This window comes from Artemia sp. Qi Xiang Cuo, chromosome 4 (genome assembly GCF_049724085.1).
Source record: "Artemia sp. Qi Xiang Cuo chromosome 4, ASM4972408v1, whole genome shotgun sequence".
NCBI classification, from domain to species: Eukaryota; Metazoa; Arthropoda; class Branchiopoda; order Anostraca; family Artemiidae; genus Artemia; species Artemia sp. Qi Xiang Cuo.
In genome coordinates, this window is record NC_142797.1 from 11445577 (window position 1) to 11464189 (window position 18613).

The 18613-nt window shown below is 34.5% G+C and overlaps 1 protein-coding gene across 2 annotated transcripts in view; it reads right to left on the minus strand.

Moving 5' to 3' along the window:
• Positions 1-18613, minus strand: part of LOC148952781 (fibroblast growth factor receptor-like 1) — a 187974-nt gene that overhangs the window by 141776 nt on the left and 27585 nt on the right. For both annotated transcript variants that reach the window (XM_089088086.1, XM_089088085.1), the window contains exon 2: positions 4552-4637. In XM_089088086.1, the coding sequence (XP_088944212.1) occupies positions 4552-4637 (86 nt within the window). The remainder of the gene's footprint in view (positions 1-4551; positions 4638-18613) is intronic.

The window sequence follows — 18613 nt, forward strand, 5'->3', positions numbered from 1 at the left end:
AGAGTCTGAAGGGAGGTGATAATTTATGGGCTTTTTTAATTATGAGGATGTTCTTAATGGTCTGGAAACGACAAAATTAATTTGACAGATTAAATCTGTTTTAACTTTTGCTCCAATTTCCTTAATTTTCGCCTCTAACGGTTCAAGTTACCAATGTGCTTTTCTTCAAGATGAACTCAAAAATTTCAAGATCAATGTAATACTTAGAACAATAAATAAAAGTTCAAATAGGGATAAAATCCTTTTAATAGACAGTGATGATAGAAATTCACAAAAATACCAGATATTTCGGTCACATATACAGTGACCGTCATCAGTAGTAAAACTACTGATGTAAAAGTTTCCGAAATTATCTACGTCATACTTAGAACAATCAATTATGCCTCTAAATGTGATGTGGTAACTACAGACCCAGTGTTTGATGGAAGAGTCCAGAGCAACGTAATGCCGTTTGTTCCGGTCCACGATTTTTCTTTCGACAAAAACAGAGTTAGCATATGTGACGAAAAAAACACTAATTACGGACGTATCAAGCCTTATTGGAATCAAAGAGAACTTAGGGCTTTCAGTATGCGTAATTAGAGGGCAGGTATCTATGTCTTTTCCAAAATACACAACCCACTTTTTCGCAGAAATAGCCATCTATGTATGTCTTTCAACTCGATGCTTTTATTCAGGGCCGTATCCAGGATTTTTGTTCAGGGGGGTTTTACTAATTTTTGACTTTTTTGGGGGGGGTTTTACTAATTTTTGACTCAGTTTTCGACTAATTTTACTGATTTTTACCTAGGTTTTACTAATTTTTGACTTATTTTCGAGTCGGTCCAAAAATTTCGGGGCGGGGGGGGTCAAACCGGGTAACCCCCCCCCCCTGGATACGGCCTTGCTTTTATACCTGATTATGTTACTGATTAAAAATACATAAAAATTAAACTAAAAAAAAACAATAAAACAGTCATTTTGTTGTACTTTATTGAATGTATTCTTCATTTTTATGTATAGATATTAGATCGTATAGATACAGAGATGATATAGATAGTATAGAAATGGCTCTTAGATCCAGAGATGGTATAGATGGTATAGAGACAGCTCTTAGATACAGAGATGATTTAGTTTCGTCCTTAATGAGGAAATCTAGTTGCCAAAAATCCTCCAGATCACACTGTAACTGTTCCAAATCAAAACAGTACTCTTCTGAAATATAGGACACATGCAAGATGTGAAGTTTGGTTAATGCTAATAAAATAAAACAAAATAGGATGAAAATATAATAGCTTATGAACAAATTTGGGCTATATATTTGCACATTAGGGGGGATTGGGGTAAAGTATAGCATATATTAAACACGTAACCTAACCTAATCTACATACCTTTTAGTCCCCCTAAATCCCAAAAAACTAACGTTTAAATCTTTGTCATGGAGTGGGCAATAGCTTACTACAGTGGCGTATCCAGGATTCTGTTTCGGGGGGGGGGGTAGGGGCCCGTCAGTCTAACTTTTTATAGCAGTCATGTGAGCAAGAAACTTATCTATCATAGTGCAAGATTTCAGGCGGGGGGTAGGGGGGGTAGCTAGGTAAAGAAATTAAAAGTACACACTTGTCATGAGTATTTCTAGTTGTAGACTTTTTTTGTTTGAGAATGGATGACAATATTTTGCCAATAAAGTCAGAATTAAAACAAAGTTAGAAGCAGTGAGAGTTTTTATTTTGGGCGAGTAGTTGTTTTGGAACTGCCACGAAGCGGCAGAATTTAGAAAATATAAAACAAAGAGTGCATTATTCCTTATATTTGTCTTTGGGACCCTTGTTTTAGAGAACCAAATAAATAAAAAATAATATTATATCAAAGACAATTGCCCAGAATTGGGTTTCGGAGGGGTGTGGCCTCAGTCTACCTATTATCACAGCCATGAAAGCAAGAAATGTATTGATATTAACATTGCTTACAGAGGATAAAGCACAATTAAAATTTAAAAAACAGAATCAACTGCACATAGAGAAACGAGCAACGAAAGACGACCTAACCTCTCACAGTAATAGCCGCCGGTCTTTTTTGGCTGCAAATCGATAAAAAATTTGGTCAGCATCGACCTGGATATCGTGGTTCAGGGTCATGTGAGCTAGTCCGTTCAGACGCTCCTCACCCGTGGAGCTCCGCAGATAGGTTTTTAATCGCTTAAGACAGCTAAAGTTCCTCTCAGCAGAAGCGGTAGTCACTGGTAATGTCTGAAATCGTCAAAAGCCTTCGAATGCATGGGAAAAAACTTGCATCGCATGACGCAAGAGTCGAAGCAACAGTTGGTTTCTCAGACTTTCCGAGCCACTCCTGTTTCCAAAGGACTAATTCACATTCGAGCTCACGTCTACCCCTGTGAAATCCCTCGTAAACAGCAACAGCGTTCACAAATTCATTAATATTTAATGACTCGTTGTTAGCTGGCAAAAGCCTTCCGATTTTTAAAGATGCCTCCTGATGGCGCAAAAATCTTTGATCTAGTTCTTCAATAAGTGAAGCAAAGTAAGCTTCGAACAATGACTCGCGATAAAAAACCTTGATGGCCTCATTATCGTTGATGGACGTTCGGCGGATAGACCTTGGAACAGCCGGAGCCAAATTTACCTCTTGTACAAGCTCATAGGCTTTCTGAAAAATTGTTTCAAAATCATTTTGTTTTGACTGCAGTAAAGTATCAGAACATAGCTTAATATGCCGACAGCACTCAACTAAGTCTAAATCTTCGGCTTGCAGCGCCTTAGAGACAGAGAGCATTATGGCACTAACAAACTTTAGCATAGCCAACGTGAACATAAAACTAAATTCGGTTGCTGCTGAAACCAACGCATTCGCTTTTGAAATAACTTCCGTATCGCACCGTATGCTACCAACTATTTCCTCAAGAACGGAAATAATCGCATAATACAAAGACATAAAAACTGAAGCCACAAAGAAAGCCACAACAGCGTGGTCTTTTTATTGGTGTTATGGAGCCGTCAGAAGTCTTGACAAGACAAAACCTAGAATTCTTCATGTTCGTCACAGGCTCACTAACCCAATTTTTCTCAACTTGGTGTTTCACAAAGTGAGCAATCACTGGCAAATCTTCAAAGATGCCGTCACTTTCCGAGCCCGATTCAGTGTCAGTCGCAGAAGCCTTTTCCTGCTTATCGGACAGAGCATTTTCCTCTGAGACATCGTCTGAGTCACTGTTGTGAAGTACAGAAAGACGAACATTCGGTACTTGGTGACCGAAAGCAGAACTATTAATAATCCCATTTTGGGCTCTAGAAAAAGATTAATTTTCAAAAAAGTTTGATCCCACCCAAATAATGATCATTTTTACTGTTTACTTTAATTGATCATAGCTTAGAAAAATTCTTACCAGAAGATTCCCAAATTTAGATTTGGTCGTCTTCAATCTAAATTGGGAATTGCATTTCATTACAAGTGACACATGCGTGCTTCAAAACCCACTAAATACAAACTATTGTCAGAATAGTAGTAAACTCCTTACCGTCATTGCTGGTTTTTGCAAGCTTTAAGAAATGCTTAATGCTGGGCTTGCGTCACTTCATTTTCTTTCTTTCCTCTCACGCGACCTTTCCGTTTCAATGCTTAGTTTACACTGGAATTATACAACCGTTTGAATGAACTATCGCCTTTTAGTCAGATTCCTTATCGCAATTCTTTCATTGCAGAGAAGCTAGTGCTTATAGCTGTGAGGGTTCAATAGTGAGAACAACTTCTTGACTTCTTGTTTGATTACATGAGGCGATTTCACGTTTGATGATAAAATAATGATATAAGTTTGCCGGAGAAATGGATAGCCATTTAACAAGAAATGAAAAAAGGAATGGGTGTTGCAAATAACTTAAAAGCGTGAATATTTCGGAACTTACTATATTGGCACTTTAAAAAAAGAAGAACAGAAATTTCGGGGGGGGGGGGGCGGGCCCCTCCGGCCTCCTGGATACGCTACTGTCTCACTATGCCGCGGAAACCTGTTCATCAATACCGGCTTTGAAGTTTCGATGCGGTCTTTTTTTCATGTGTTCTGTATTTCAGAAGAGTACCATCAAAACACATATTTTGCAAACAGTGTTTGATTTCCAGTAAGATTGATTAATAATTATTTTTAAAGTTGGTGGTTACAAACTTGAAGCTAATATTGAGAATCTGAGTCACGTAAGGATTTACAATGTGTGATATGGATCGATGCCCCGGACAGACTAACCCCTCCAACTTTGCATACATACACAGACATGTTGTACAATTTGCAACCGATGATCATAATTAGGGATTATTTGGGGAATAGTCAGAACGATTTAATTTTAATTATTCAAAATAATACTAAAATTTTGAGTGAAGTATGAATGTCCTAAATAAATAAATAGATAAAAAACCAACAAACTATTGATTTCGCATCATTGGCAAAGTACAACTCTTTCGCTTGGGTGGATATGTAACCTAGTCTCTACTTTCAAAACATAAGTTTTGTGTACTGTAATTTTCCCTAATCTAAGCATGCAATACATATTACAGATAATTTACCTTTGATACCGTCACAGTGAGCAAGTCCAAATAAGAGAAGAAGGCGAAGAACCACGTTGATACTCCTATATCCATCCACACTCCACCTAGAAAATTGTTATCAGTCAGTCTCTTGCCAGAACTTGAAAATACAGTGAATGTGAATGGTTGTTTTTTTTTTCAAAACTGATGCTCTTGTACATAAACTGCACACAGGGCAATGGGATGGAAGGGGGATTCACCCCTGTAAGATGGGTCTAATGACTTTTTCTTTTTCAATCATCTTCGCTCCAAGAAAATGTCCCGATCCTCCTCCTTAAAAGTCAGACCAGTCTGCACCAGGGAGGTTTTATTTCCCAAGACTATCCTATTAGGATAGTCCATAGCACAAACATAAAAAATATCTACTCTAGATGTCAGATATATTTTGTATCAAATTTTTTACCACTGGCTGAACAAACTTTTTCCGCAAAAAATTAGCAAAATTTCTACACAAGAAAATTCGAAACAAAAATTTGCTCAAAATAAATACAAAAATTAACACATCAAAACTACCTTTTAAAGAAGTGAAGATAGTGAAAAAGCACAAAATCATAACATCAATATAGGAAAACAAACCTTTTGATCCGCAACAATTCCCCCCCCCCCCCCGCCCACAAAAAAATATTAAAGTTCGTACAAATTTACCATTTCTTACCATTTTAGAGCCCCCACCCCACCAAAAAATTATTCCTGCATACTTTTGTGATTTTCAGCACGTAGCCTAGCTGCAAATTCACGGGCCATGAGTTTTTGACACCTTTGAAGGGAGTAACAAGAAAATAAATATAAATCAGCACTTGCAAAAGTAATTTTATTGTCATTAATTCAATTTATTACAATAACAATCGGAGGTCAGTTGTAAATTTAGAGTACAAAAGACAGGGACAATGAATTTAAATTCATTCAATAAAATCTAGCACAATCACATATATCTTTTAAATTAGGGCAAACCGTGAATTTAATTTCTGATGAAAAAAAAACCTCCATATGTAGTTGTGAAGTTTTTGGTAATAGCGAGCACCAAATTTAAGAAAAGAAGTAAAAATGAACGAAAAATCAGCATAAATAAACTAAGCACATAACAGCAAATGGCTTAAGAAAGCTTAGCTTTCCTTGGAAGGTTTAGTTGTCTTGGGGAATTAACAAAATGTCAATGTTTCTATTTTCATGGACACATAATCTTTGAAACTAACTAATTGGTTTTGCTAACTCAGTTTGAGATTCAATCTGGCAACACTGACGCGAATCTGGTACCGTCATAAAAATTTTATAGTTTGGAAATATCCAAAGAAAAAACTGTAGAAAATCACAGTTTTCAACATCTAAACAGATCTAAGATGTATCAAGTTTTAATGGAGCAAAGGCGGTTTTGTTTTGATGTCCATGGTACTTTAAAGTTTTAACCAGATTACTAAAATTATAAATGGTGTGATCTTTATTACTTGTTTTTAAAATTTTGTCCACAGGATAATTTGTTTCAGACCCGAATTGGCCGCCAACAGCAGTCATTCTATTTACATCAGTTTAACAGTTTTCTCAAACTAAACATGTATATATTTACGAAACCTTATCAAGTCACAGCAAGATCTAGGGGAGGGGCTTTGGGGTATAACACCCCCCCCCCACCAAAAAATGTCCGACTCGTAAAAACGTAACAAAAATACATATAAACAAATTTTTGAGTGTTGTTAAAGTTATTCTTTGTAAACTCCCTACAAAAATACCCCCTCCCCCGTGTAAAAATCCTGGATACACCCTTGAGCCACGTGTGATTTCGGTCTGATTTCTTTGGTATTCAGACTTCGTATGCACAAATCTATGTCGTTCATACAGCTAATGATAAGGATGGATAAACGAATTCACCCATGAGAAAACCTCATCCATGCTTCACTATTAGAAAAAAAAAGTTATTGGGAATGTTCTCCAAAAGCAAGCCCAAATCAAACTCCAAAATAATGACTACATTTACTGGTCAGTAGCGCAAAGATAAAAATTTCGAGTTATTTCGACAATATTCATGATCGTGATGGAGCCGTTTCTACGGCTAAATCTAATTTTGCTTGAAATTTAATTCTCGGATTTAAGCATTTTTTGTTCTGCTTAAAGCTACTTTGAATAGTCAACAGTGTCAGTTCACTAAAACTCAACTGAATTGCCCTTTTTCTTGAAAATGGAATTGTATTGGTAAAGAGAAAAACGATGCAGCTTAACCTGGAACAAAGGTACCTAAGATCCAGTGGGTTCAATTTGGGAGGAGAGCAGGAGTAGAACCCCCCTAATATCTCCCACGATGACACCACTGTTGCCATCTATAATTAAGTCTAATGCTGACAGTACATAATTTATGCTTTTTGTTTTGGTTTTTGTCACTGAGAATGAAAAAACAGTATTTTTCTCACTTTTATGTATTTTCATGGTCGATTTATTTGTTGTTGTTCGTCCAGGTGTAATGACACTGGGGGTGATTTACATAATCGATGGGGGAATGTATTGATTCAGAACTTGACTAGGACAAGTACAAACAGTACATAATTTATGCATGTTTTTATAGTTTTTGTCACTGAGAATAAAAACAGGATTTTTCTCACTTTGATGTATTTTCATGGTTTATTAATGTCTAATGGATGAAGTCAAGGTAGATTTATTTGTTGTTGTTGTTTGGCCAGGTGTAATGCCACGAGGGGTGATTTACATAATCACTAGGGGGAATGTTTTGATCTAGGGGAGAGAATTTCCGGGAACTTGATTTACATAATCGGTGGGGTCCGGAACGTACATAATTTATGCATGCTTTTATGGTTTTTGTCACTGAGACTGAAAAAACAGGATTTTTCTCACTTTGATGTATTTTCATGGTTTATTAATGTCTAATGGGGTCAAGGTCGATTTATTTGATGTTGTTTGGCCAGGTGTAATGACTCCTGGGGGGATGTTTGCAAATGCACATTGACGGTGGGAAGATATGTATTGATCTAGGACTCGAGGGGGAAGTGAATTTTCGAGAACTTATTTTACATAATCGATGGGGGAATGTTTTGATCCAGGAATCGACTAGGACAAGTACAAACAGTACATAATTCATGCATGTTTTTATGGTTTTTGTCACTGAGAATAAAAAAACAGGATTTTTCTCACTTTGATGTATTTTCATGGTTTATTAATGTCTAATGGGGTCAAGGTCGATTGATTTGTTGTTGTTTGGCCAGGTGTAATGACAATGGGGTGATTTACATAATCGCTAGGGGAATATATTGATCTATGGGAGAGAATTTCCGAGAACTTGATTTACATAATCGGTGGGGAAAAGATTTTGATCCGATAACGGGAAACAGGATAACATTTCTCCTTCTAAACCAATCAGAGAACCGGAAATATTCGTCGGAGAGGATTGCAGAGAATATAAGGAAAGGATTTTTGCTATAGTTTTTATTAGTGTGTGAATAAAATTCAAGGAATGAGAACAGTTTGACTTTACTCATTAGGATATATTTGTGCTGATGATAAGTGGAATGTTTACACTATTAGAAGTTGATAGTGGTGTTGGTAGCAATGACACAAGAGCCCCAAACATTGCGGTGGAAATCACAAGCGGCTCACGGCTCTGTCTGGAGTGGGATGAAGTATATACAAGTTATGTGATATCCTTGAGCAAATTTAAAATGGAGGATCAATTAAGCTTCGCTGCAAAAGTAGATATAGCGCATGTGAATAGACTTCAAAGTGCTTTAAGTGCATTAGTGAAGCATATCGAAGACAATAATCTATATCGCTAATAGTACAGTTGTGGTATTATTGTTGTAATTATAAATGATTTTTCAACAATTCTACATTCCATACAGTCTCAACTTGAATATTTAACTAGGAAAAAAGTGAATTGTATCCAATTAGTTGTTATAGCATTTCATAAAATTTATTTCGATGCCATTTTTTTTCCTTAAAAATTTATATGGGATACTTGAAATGTCCTTGGGAGATGGGGGATTCGACTTCTCCTCTATAAGTAGCTATCACTACCTTATATCTTTCGAATACCCATAAAATCATAAGGTATTAGAACTTTGTTAGCGAGAAATCTAAAGAGGTAAAAGGAAAATATAACCTAGAACTACGTTTTCTATACAATTACATCTCCACTAACAAGGGGAATCCTAAACTCGTCTTTTTTCTAACCAAAGTTTCATATTTGAGTCAAAGAAATTTATTTTCCATAATTCTCTTACAAAAACAAGAATTTACGGTCAAACACATTTATTAGTTCAGATTTTACGGAAATAGTTTATTATCGAACCAAAACTGGACTTTTTTTCTAACCAAAGTTTCACATTTGAGTGAAACAAATGTATTTTTAATAATTTTCTTCCTAGAGTTTACGGTCAAAAACTTTTATTAGTTCAGATTTTACGGAAATAGTTTATTTTTGAACCAAAACTAGACTTTTTTCTAACCAAAGTTTCACATTAGAGCCAGAGAAATGTATTTTCCATAATTTTCTTACAAAAAACTAGAGTTTACTGTCAAAAACATCTTACCGTAACATAATTTGTCCTCTAAAGTCGATTCTGATGTGATTTTGAGTTTGGGGGAACGGGGATTTCAAAAACATCTTCCCGTAACATAATTTGTCTTCTGAAGTCGATTCTGATGTTTATAGCACAATGTCAAAAACATGACAACTTATGTTATGGAAAGATGTTGTTGAAATCCCCCTTCCTACCAAACTCAAAATTTTCCAAAATGTTACTTTAGAAGCTTTTTTAAATATTTCTAAAGCGCTAAGACATAGAGCGTTAAAAACATCGGAATCAACTTTAGAGGGAAAATTATGTTATGGGACGATGTTTTTGAAATACCCCTTCCCCCCAAACTCAAAATTTTCCAATATTTTACTTTAGAAGCTTTTTAAATATTTCTAAAGCACTAATAGATAGAGCGCTACAAATATCAGAATGGACTTTACAGCACAATTTATGTCATGGGAAGATGTTTTTGAATTCCCCCCTTCCCCCCAAACTCAAAATTTTCCAAAATTTTACTTTAGAAGCTTTTTTAAATATTTCTAAGGCGCTAAGACATAGAGCGTTACAAACATCAGAATCAACTTTAAAGGACAAATTATGTCATGGTAAGATGTTCTTGAAATCCCCCTTCCCCCAAACTCAAAAATTTTCCAATATTTTACTTTACAAGCTTTTTTAAATATTTCTAAAGCGCTATGACATAGAGAGTGATGAAATATGTCTATTTCTGCTCGAAAACTCTCACAAGGGGGTTAAATGATGAATGGGGCAGTGACTCTTCTAGATTCCTCTTCCTTATGATTTTCGTTTGATTAACGAAAGGTAATATGCCGTTATTACTGTTTATTATTAGATGTTTGAAGGTTTTAATTCCAGTGCAGAATGAAATAAAGATAGAAAAAGTGATGAATACCTCAAATGAAGTCGTCGATTCTTCAATGGCTGATGTAAGTTTAAATAGCTTTTTAAGACATGATAGAATTTTTGAGAATTTCAGTGGAAATCTTCAGGGAAAATTTCAGTGGGTTTAGATTTTCGGTAAATTTACAAAAAAAAATCCTGAAACTGTACTTTAGAAGCTTTTTTAAATATTTCTAAAGTGCTAAGAGATAGAGTGCTATAGACACCAGAATCGACTTCAGAGGACAAATTATATTATGGAAAGATGTTTTTGGAATCCCCCTTCCCCCAAACTCAAAATTTTCCAAAATTTTACTTTAGAAGCTTTTTTAAATATTTCCAAAGCGCTAAAACATAAAGCGCTACAAACATCAGAATCGTCTTTAGAGGACAATTTATGTCATGGGAAGATGTTTTGAAATCCCCCTTCCCCCGAACTCAAAATTTTCAAATATTTTACTTTAGAAGCTTTTTAAATATTTCTAAAGCGTTAATAGATAGAGTGCTATAAACATCAGAATCGATTTCAGAGGACAAATTATATTATGGGAAGATGTTTTTGAAATCCCCCCTCCCCCCAAACTAAAAATTTTCCAAAATTTTACTTTAGAAACTTTTTTAAATATTTTTAAAGGGCTAAGACATAGAGCGCTACAAACATCAGAATCGACTTTAGAGGACAATTCATGTCATGGAAAGATGTTTTTGAAATCCCCTTTCCCCCCAAGCTCAAAATTTTCCAAAATTTCACTTTAGAAGCATTTTAAATATTTCTAAAGCGTTAATAGATAGAGTGCTATAAACACCAGAATCGACTTTAGAGGACAATTTATGTCATGGGCAGATGTTTTTGAAATCCCCCTTCCCCCCAAACTCAAATTTTTCCAATATTTTACTTTAGAAGCTTTTTAAATATTTTTAAAGCGCTAAGACATAGAGCGCAACAAACATCAGAATCAACTTTAGAGGACAAATTACGTCATGGGAAGATGTTTTTGAAATCCTCCTTCCCCCCAAACTCAAAATTTTCAAATATTTTACTTTAGAAGCTTTTTTAAATATTTCTAAAGCGTTAATAGATAGAACGCTACAAACATCAGAATCGACTAAAAAGAACAAATTATGTCATGGGAAGATGTTTTTGGAATCCCCCTTCCCCCCAAACTGAAAATTTTCCAAAATTTTACTTTAGAAGCTTTTTTAAATATTTCTAAAGCGATAATACATAGAGCGCTACAAACATCAAAATCGACTTTAGAGGACAATTTATGTCATGGGAAGATGTTTTTGAAATCCCCCTTCCCCCAAACTCAAAAATTTTTCAATATTTTACTTTAGAAGCTTTTTAAATATTTCTAAAGCGTTAATAGATAGAGTGCTATAAACATCAGAATCGGCTTCAGAGGACAAATTATATTATGGGAAGATGTTTTTGAAATCCCCCTTCCCCCCAAACTCAAAATTTTCTAAAATTTTTAGTTTAGAAGCTTTTTAAATATTTCTAAAGCGCTAAAACATAGAGCGCTACAAACATCAGAATCGACTTTAGAGGACAATATATTTTACGGGAAGATGTTTTTGAAATCCCCGTTCCCCCCAAACTCAAAATTTTCCAATATTTTTCTTTAGAAGCTTTTTAAATATTTCTAAAGCGTTAATAGATAGAGTGCTATAAACATCAGAATCGACTTTAGAGGACAAATTATGTCATGGGAAAATGTTTTTGAAATCCTCCTTCCCCCCAAACTCAAAATTTTCCAAAATTTTACTTTAGAAGCTTTTTAAATATTTCTAAAGCACTAATAGATAGAGTGCTACAAATATCAGAATCGACTTCAGAGGACAAATTATGTTATGGGAAGATGTTTTTGAAATCCCATTTCCCCCAAACTCAAAATCACATCAGAATCGACTTTAGAGGACAAATTATGTTATGGTAAGATGTTTTTAACCGTAAACTCTAGTTTTTTGTAAGAAAATTATGGAAAATATATTTCTCTGACTCAAATGTGAAACTTTGGTTAAAAAAAAGTCTAGTTTTGAATCGAAAATAAACTATTTCCGTAAAATCTGAAATAATAAAGGTTTTTGACCGTAAACTCTAGTTTTTTTGTAAGAAAATTATGGAAAATACATTTCACTGACTCAAATGTGGAACTTTGGTTAAAAAAAAGTCTAGCTTTGATTCGAAAATAAACTATTTCCTTAAAATCTGAACTAATAAAAGTTTTTGACCGTAAACTCTAGTTTTTTGTAAGAAAATTATTGAAAATACATTTCTTTGACTCAAATGTGAAACTTTGTTTAGAAAAAAAGTCCAGTTTTGGTCCGATAATAAACTATTTCCGTAAAATCTGAACTAATAAATGTGTTTGACCGTAAACTCTTGTTTTTTGTAAGAGAATTATGGAAAATACATTTCTTTGATTCAAATGTGAAACTTTGGTTAGACTAAAAGTCCAGTTTAGGATTCCCCTGTTAGTGGAGATGTAATTGTATAGAAAACGTAGTTCTAGGTTATATTTTTCTTTTACCTCTTTATATTTCTTGCTAACAAAGTTTTAAAAACTTATGATTTTATAGGTATTCGAAAGAGATACGGTAATAATAGCTACTTATAGAGGAGAAGTCGAATCCCCCATCTCCCAAGGACATTTCAAGTATCCCATATAAATTTTTAAGGAAAAAAAATGATATCGAAACAAATTTTATGGAATGCTATAACAAACTAATTGGATACCATTGGCTTTTGTCCCAGTTAAATATTCAAGTCTATACTGTATTGAATGTAAAATTGTTGAAAAATCAGATTATATCACGATAAATTTTGTATAATACTGTAGCGTTCAAATTGCATCATATTTCAATTCCGCAACCGAAATGATTTATCATCGGTAAGGAAAAATGAAATAATTAAAACACTAAGTTAAGCAGCATTTAAGAAGTTTTCACAAGAATGAGAAAAGACCTTTAAAATTGTTTATAAAGGAGTGAGGCAACTATTTTGTATCTTTTTTCAATCCTCGACAATATCAAATTTGAAATGAAAGCGAGAAAATTTTCGTACACAATATTCTTTTTTGTAATTTAAGTTTGTTTGAGATTCCAATTATTTAACATACGATTTGTGAATTGTTTTTTTTTTTATCAAATATTATTTCTTTGAATTCATTGACTTATCCATAATCCTTAATTTAAGAGTAAAGAACTGCTTATTGTCACCTTGGCTGATATCCCAGCTATTCGACGTGGCTTGAAATCACGCTTGGACCCAATAGAGTCGGAGAGGACTGTTGTGTTAAGAACCCCGGCAATTCAAGAAGAAAAGAAGACCAACAGTGTACCTGTCGAGATGGATTGAGTCGTAACTTTTACCGAAGATATTCATCAAGATGTTATTTTCGTGAAGGAATTGAAATAGATTAACCTAACAAGAGCATAATTTTTGAAACTTATATTTAATATTAAAATTCAATAGTATATCAAATCTGTATTGTCCCATCTTATGTATATGTAATTAATAAGTTTTCCCTCCCCCTCACATTTAAAGAATAAAAAATCTACTTTAGGAAACTTTGAGCTAATCCCATTCAAGGTACTGCTAATGGAGTGAAAAAACTGACAGCAGACATTTATTTTAGCCAAAAAGAGTGTGTCTGTGTAGTACATGGGGTTTTCAAGTGAATTTCGGCAAAAGAGTATCAACAATATAAGTAAGTTTACAGAAAATTTACGCTTGAACAGTTATCCGACTTTATTTCTGCTCATCTTTGATTTAATGTAGGAGCTCTTTACTTTCACTTGAAAAATATCAATCGTGGAAAAAAGTTTCTACCACCCTATCAAATGTAAAAATAGAAGTAAGTTTACTGAAAATTTACGCTTAAACAGTTATCCGACTTTATGTTTGTTCATCTTTGATTTAATGTAGTAGCTCTTTACTTTCACCTGAAAAAATTCTTTGTGGAAGAAATGTTTCTGTCACTCTAACAAATATAACAATAGAAGTAAGTTTACAGAAATTTACGTTTAAACAATTATTCAACTTTTTTTCTGCTCATCATTGATTTAATGTAGCAGCTCTTTACTTTCACCTAAAAAATATCCATTGTGGAAAAAATTTTCTGCCACTCTAACAAATATAACAATAGAAGCAAGTTTACATAAATTTACGTTTGAACAGTTATTCGATTTTTTTTTCTAACCTAACCTAACCTGACCATGATTCGTTCTACTTAATCTAACAAAAAGAAAGGGAACATTTTAGTTTTCGAAACAATTTTATTGTATAGTTACAACAATAATACTAAACATGTACAATTAGCGATATAGCTTATTGGCTTCGATATGCTTCACTAATGCACTTAAAGCACTTTGTTGTCTATTTACATGCGCTATATCTACTTTTGCAGCGAAGCATAATTGATCCTTCATTTTAAATTTGCTCAAGGATATCATATAACTTGCATATACTTCATCCCACTCCAGACAAAGCCGTGATCCTCTTGTGATTTCCACCGCAATGTTTGGGGCTCTTTTGTCATTGCTACCAACTCCACTATCAACTTCTAATAGGGTAAACATTCCACTTATCATCAGCACAAATATATCCTAATGAGTAAAGTCAATCTGTTCTCACTCCTTGAATTTTATTCACGCACTAATAAAAACTATAGCAAAAATCCTTTCCTTATATTCTCTGCAATCCTCTCCCGCTAATATTTCCGGCTCCCTGATTGGCCTAGAAGGAGACACGTGATCCTGTTTCCCGTTATCGGATCAAAACATTCTCCCCACTGATTATGTAAGTCAAGTTCTCGGAAATTCTCTCACCTGGACGAACAACAACAAATAAATCGACCATGAAAATACATCAAAGTGAGAAAAATCCTGTTTTTTCTTTCTCAGTGACAAAAACCATAAAAATATGCATAAATTATGTACTGTCAGCGTTAGACTTGATTGTAGATGGCAGCAGTGATGTCATCGTGGGAGATATTAGGGGGGTTCTACTAGCAGGGGGCATTTTCTTCCCAATGGTTTTGTCCCTCTGCCCCTCTTTCTAGATTCTAAAATGTAGGGCCTACCTTCTTATGGCATTTTCGCTGAAAAACGGCTTTTTTGTATTTTCATTTCAAATACAACAGAATTGTCCCACCTCTTTGACTGAAAAACAGATTTTCGACCCTCCCCATATATTTATTGGAATTGACGCCACTGTCTACAATCAGCTAGTCTCCTGTGACTTCGACACATCTGCAAGCAGGTTACTTGAAAAATAAGGGCAATTATTCGTTAGGTAAACGATTCAAACAATAAAACGTTGTCAAAGTGCAGTTTTATTCTTGAATGCAGGAATGAATCCAAAAACGGCACAAGGGTCATATTTCAAAGATAAATGTGATAATTTGTCGATAATTTTATTATGACAACTATATATTGGAAAATGTTTGCATTTCCAAGTTCTTTTTCTTACTTTTCGCTGGCATTACAAACGCTGAGATTTCCAAGAAGTTGCAATTCATGATTGCACACAGATATACATACAGGGAAGCGGCACATGATATAGCCCACAGTCCCGAATAATCATGATTGTTGTAAAATGCATGTTCCAATAGATAATGCATTATCATCCCATGATTCTCGTTTTCATCTCTTTTGTAATATTCTTATACTCCTCAAATATACTCCCTCTGTAACAGTCACTTTCTACGGGGTAGAGGAAGCCCAGTGAGCATTTTTTTTATATGTGTTATGTAGCCTACTAATGTGTACCCAGTTTTTAAAAATATCGTCATATATATTTGTTACCCCTCCCCTAGACGTTAAAAAATACTTTTTTTTCTTATTTTCATTGATTTTATAATAAAATACTTTCAGTAAGATGGCTTCAGGTACCCGTTGTTTAGTGTTATCTATTTGATTTTAGATCTGAAAGTTAGGAAAAAATTATACATATTGCGAACTGATTTTACGAGCCCTCAGATCAATACAATCATATGTGTATATCAAGTCCACCACAAGTAAGTAAACCCATATTAATATACAACTGATACTTATTATAATAATATTCATACATATTAACACATAAATTAATCGAACAGTTTGTGGCAAATAGCTGTAAGTGAGGAACTACTCGGCCCCAATAGTAACCAAAATTCTAAGAAAAGAAATTTTGATAATAATCAATAAGTCAAAAGAATTGGCTTTTATGGCGCCCAAACATAAATAATTCATTAAGTTTAATGTCACTTATCAAAAGTCACTAATAATGTCACTTATCATTAAAAATTTGCCTGATTTTCGAAAAATAACCCAAAAAACATCAACCGATGTAAGTCAAAATTCTAAAAAAATTTCTGCAAGAGGGGGTATCTGCCCTCCCCTGAATTTACCACTGTAGGCGGTAGAACACGCCACTGATTAATTCACACACCATCTGCATAATACCCTTTTCATTTCCACATGTACCTTCTTATTGTCGGGGTATCAGGTATCACCCTACACCTTCAGCTAAGGGGTTTCTTTAGGCTAACCAATGGAGTTTGGGATAAAGTTTCACTGAAATCGGAGAAGCTCATCGAGGCTTTAATCGAACTTAGGCAGATTATAACGTCTGGAGTGTATGTGAAATTTTTATCGCCCTCCAATAATGTTATTTTGGTTTCTTTGATGTGCCAAAGTGATATCGGAACACGGCTGGTTTGGTTGAGTTTATGGGATGATGAATTTGAATAAATAAACTATTTGCTGAATAGGCACTCATATAGAGATAATAAGACAGGGTTGAATTTTCAAGCAGCTGAACAGGCATTCATAGTTGTGCCATTTTCAACCAAAATTGGCATATAATTACATCCACGCAGCGACGTAGCCTTCTTATTGGCGGATACAGAAATAATGTTTTGGGGTGGGAGCAGCAATGAAACTTGGGCTCCTCTTTCGTATTTATACCCCTGCACCTCAATAATTAGTGAATCTTTCTAATTTATGGGAAGCCTGTTCCCCAAAACCATTCCCGCAGACCCACCACTACATTCGTATTAATATTATATAACCAAAAGCTACATACTTTGTATGGTGTCCCACATCTTTGAGGATAAGGCGTTTGAGCCCTCCAAATTTCTTAGTGTTCTTGAAACTTTATTCCTGAAAATTTTTCTCAGAGGATGTGTAATTGTTTCTTCTTTACGGTGTAAAGAAAAGTGGAAAAACACTTTATTTAGTATTTTGTATGGTCTGGAATTAGAGGCAGAGTATCCTGTTCCTATTCCAATTATGTCAATTGATGAGGTTTAAAGAATCGCGTTTGCAATTTACCAAATTGAAAACGTAAGATTATGTCTTCAGACCTAACCTATTAACTCCTATCGGATTTGTCGTCCAAATCAAAATACATTCTGGAGGGGCTGTCACTCTTCGCCAATTAGTATACGTCTTGCAATGCCACCGGTTCACCATCCAGAGTGTGCCACGTCATACCTCCTTTCACCATGCATCTATGCTTGAGCCACGTACGACATATGCCATATTGTGTAAATGATTTTTGAAAGGGGGCAACTCTTTGCGCCTTCCTTGGAATAAACAAGTTCTGGGCCATAGCAATTCAAGGCTACTAGGTTCCATCGGATAAAGGATAATAATTGTTGTGTTTAAAGTACGAATAGATGATAATGAAATATCAACCGATTTTAAGACGTCATTAATCGATTATGTATGGCTAAAAATTACATAACATGCATCTATTCAAGATCAGTTTTCCAGGAATTTTAAAATTTCGACAATCATGCGATGTGTAATTGCTCGTAACACATCTTTTCACGAAAAGAACTTTCTCTACTTATGATGTCAAAAGTCATGATGATGTCATAAAGTTACTATCTTACGATGTCTTTTATGATGTCATAAAATAGCTCTTTACTCCAAGCTCGTGATCAATTTATTTCCCATTTAATACGAAAAACCAGAGGATTCGCTTAAGGGGAGAGAGTATCTACCTCAACCCCTTCAAAGGTTACTGATCTTCGTTTAGGTTACATAAACTTTATTTTGTTAAAGAAACTCTTTCAGAAATAGATATATAGCACACCCAAGACACAAGAAAACGTTTTTGAGCCTCATAACTTGGCAAATTCTTAATTTATAAGGTTTCTAAGAACTAGGAAAAATGTGTCTTAAATTGGAAAAAAAACGTAATATGGCTTTAATCATGAGAAGAAAAATAGAGTCAAAGAAAGGCAAACTTAACCAAATTAAAGGAAAACAAGAACTTTTTCAAAAATAGGACAGGAAAGAGACCTGTCTTCTATTTAATTTTCTAAGCTTTGAAGTTGAGATAGGTTCTTGAACAGATCTTCCCAGGGCATAATTTAGGCTCTGAATTCATTCTATTAAGTTTCATTCTCCTAATGTCACTATTTGCAATACGGAAAAAAGCTTCTGATCTAAAATTTTACTGAAGTTACACCAGCATAGTTTCCAATTTTATCCTTAGTTCTTCCAGAAGCACACAGGGCGTCAATGAACAACGTCCAATCTTCCCTCAAGTGGGCCGCTGCGTAGATGTCCTCCTACTCTGTGATGAGACTCGTCTGGAGGGCATCAAAATAGCAAAAGCCAATTTA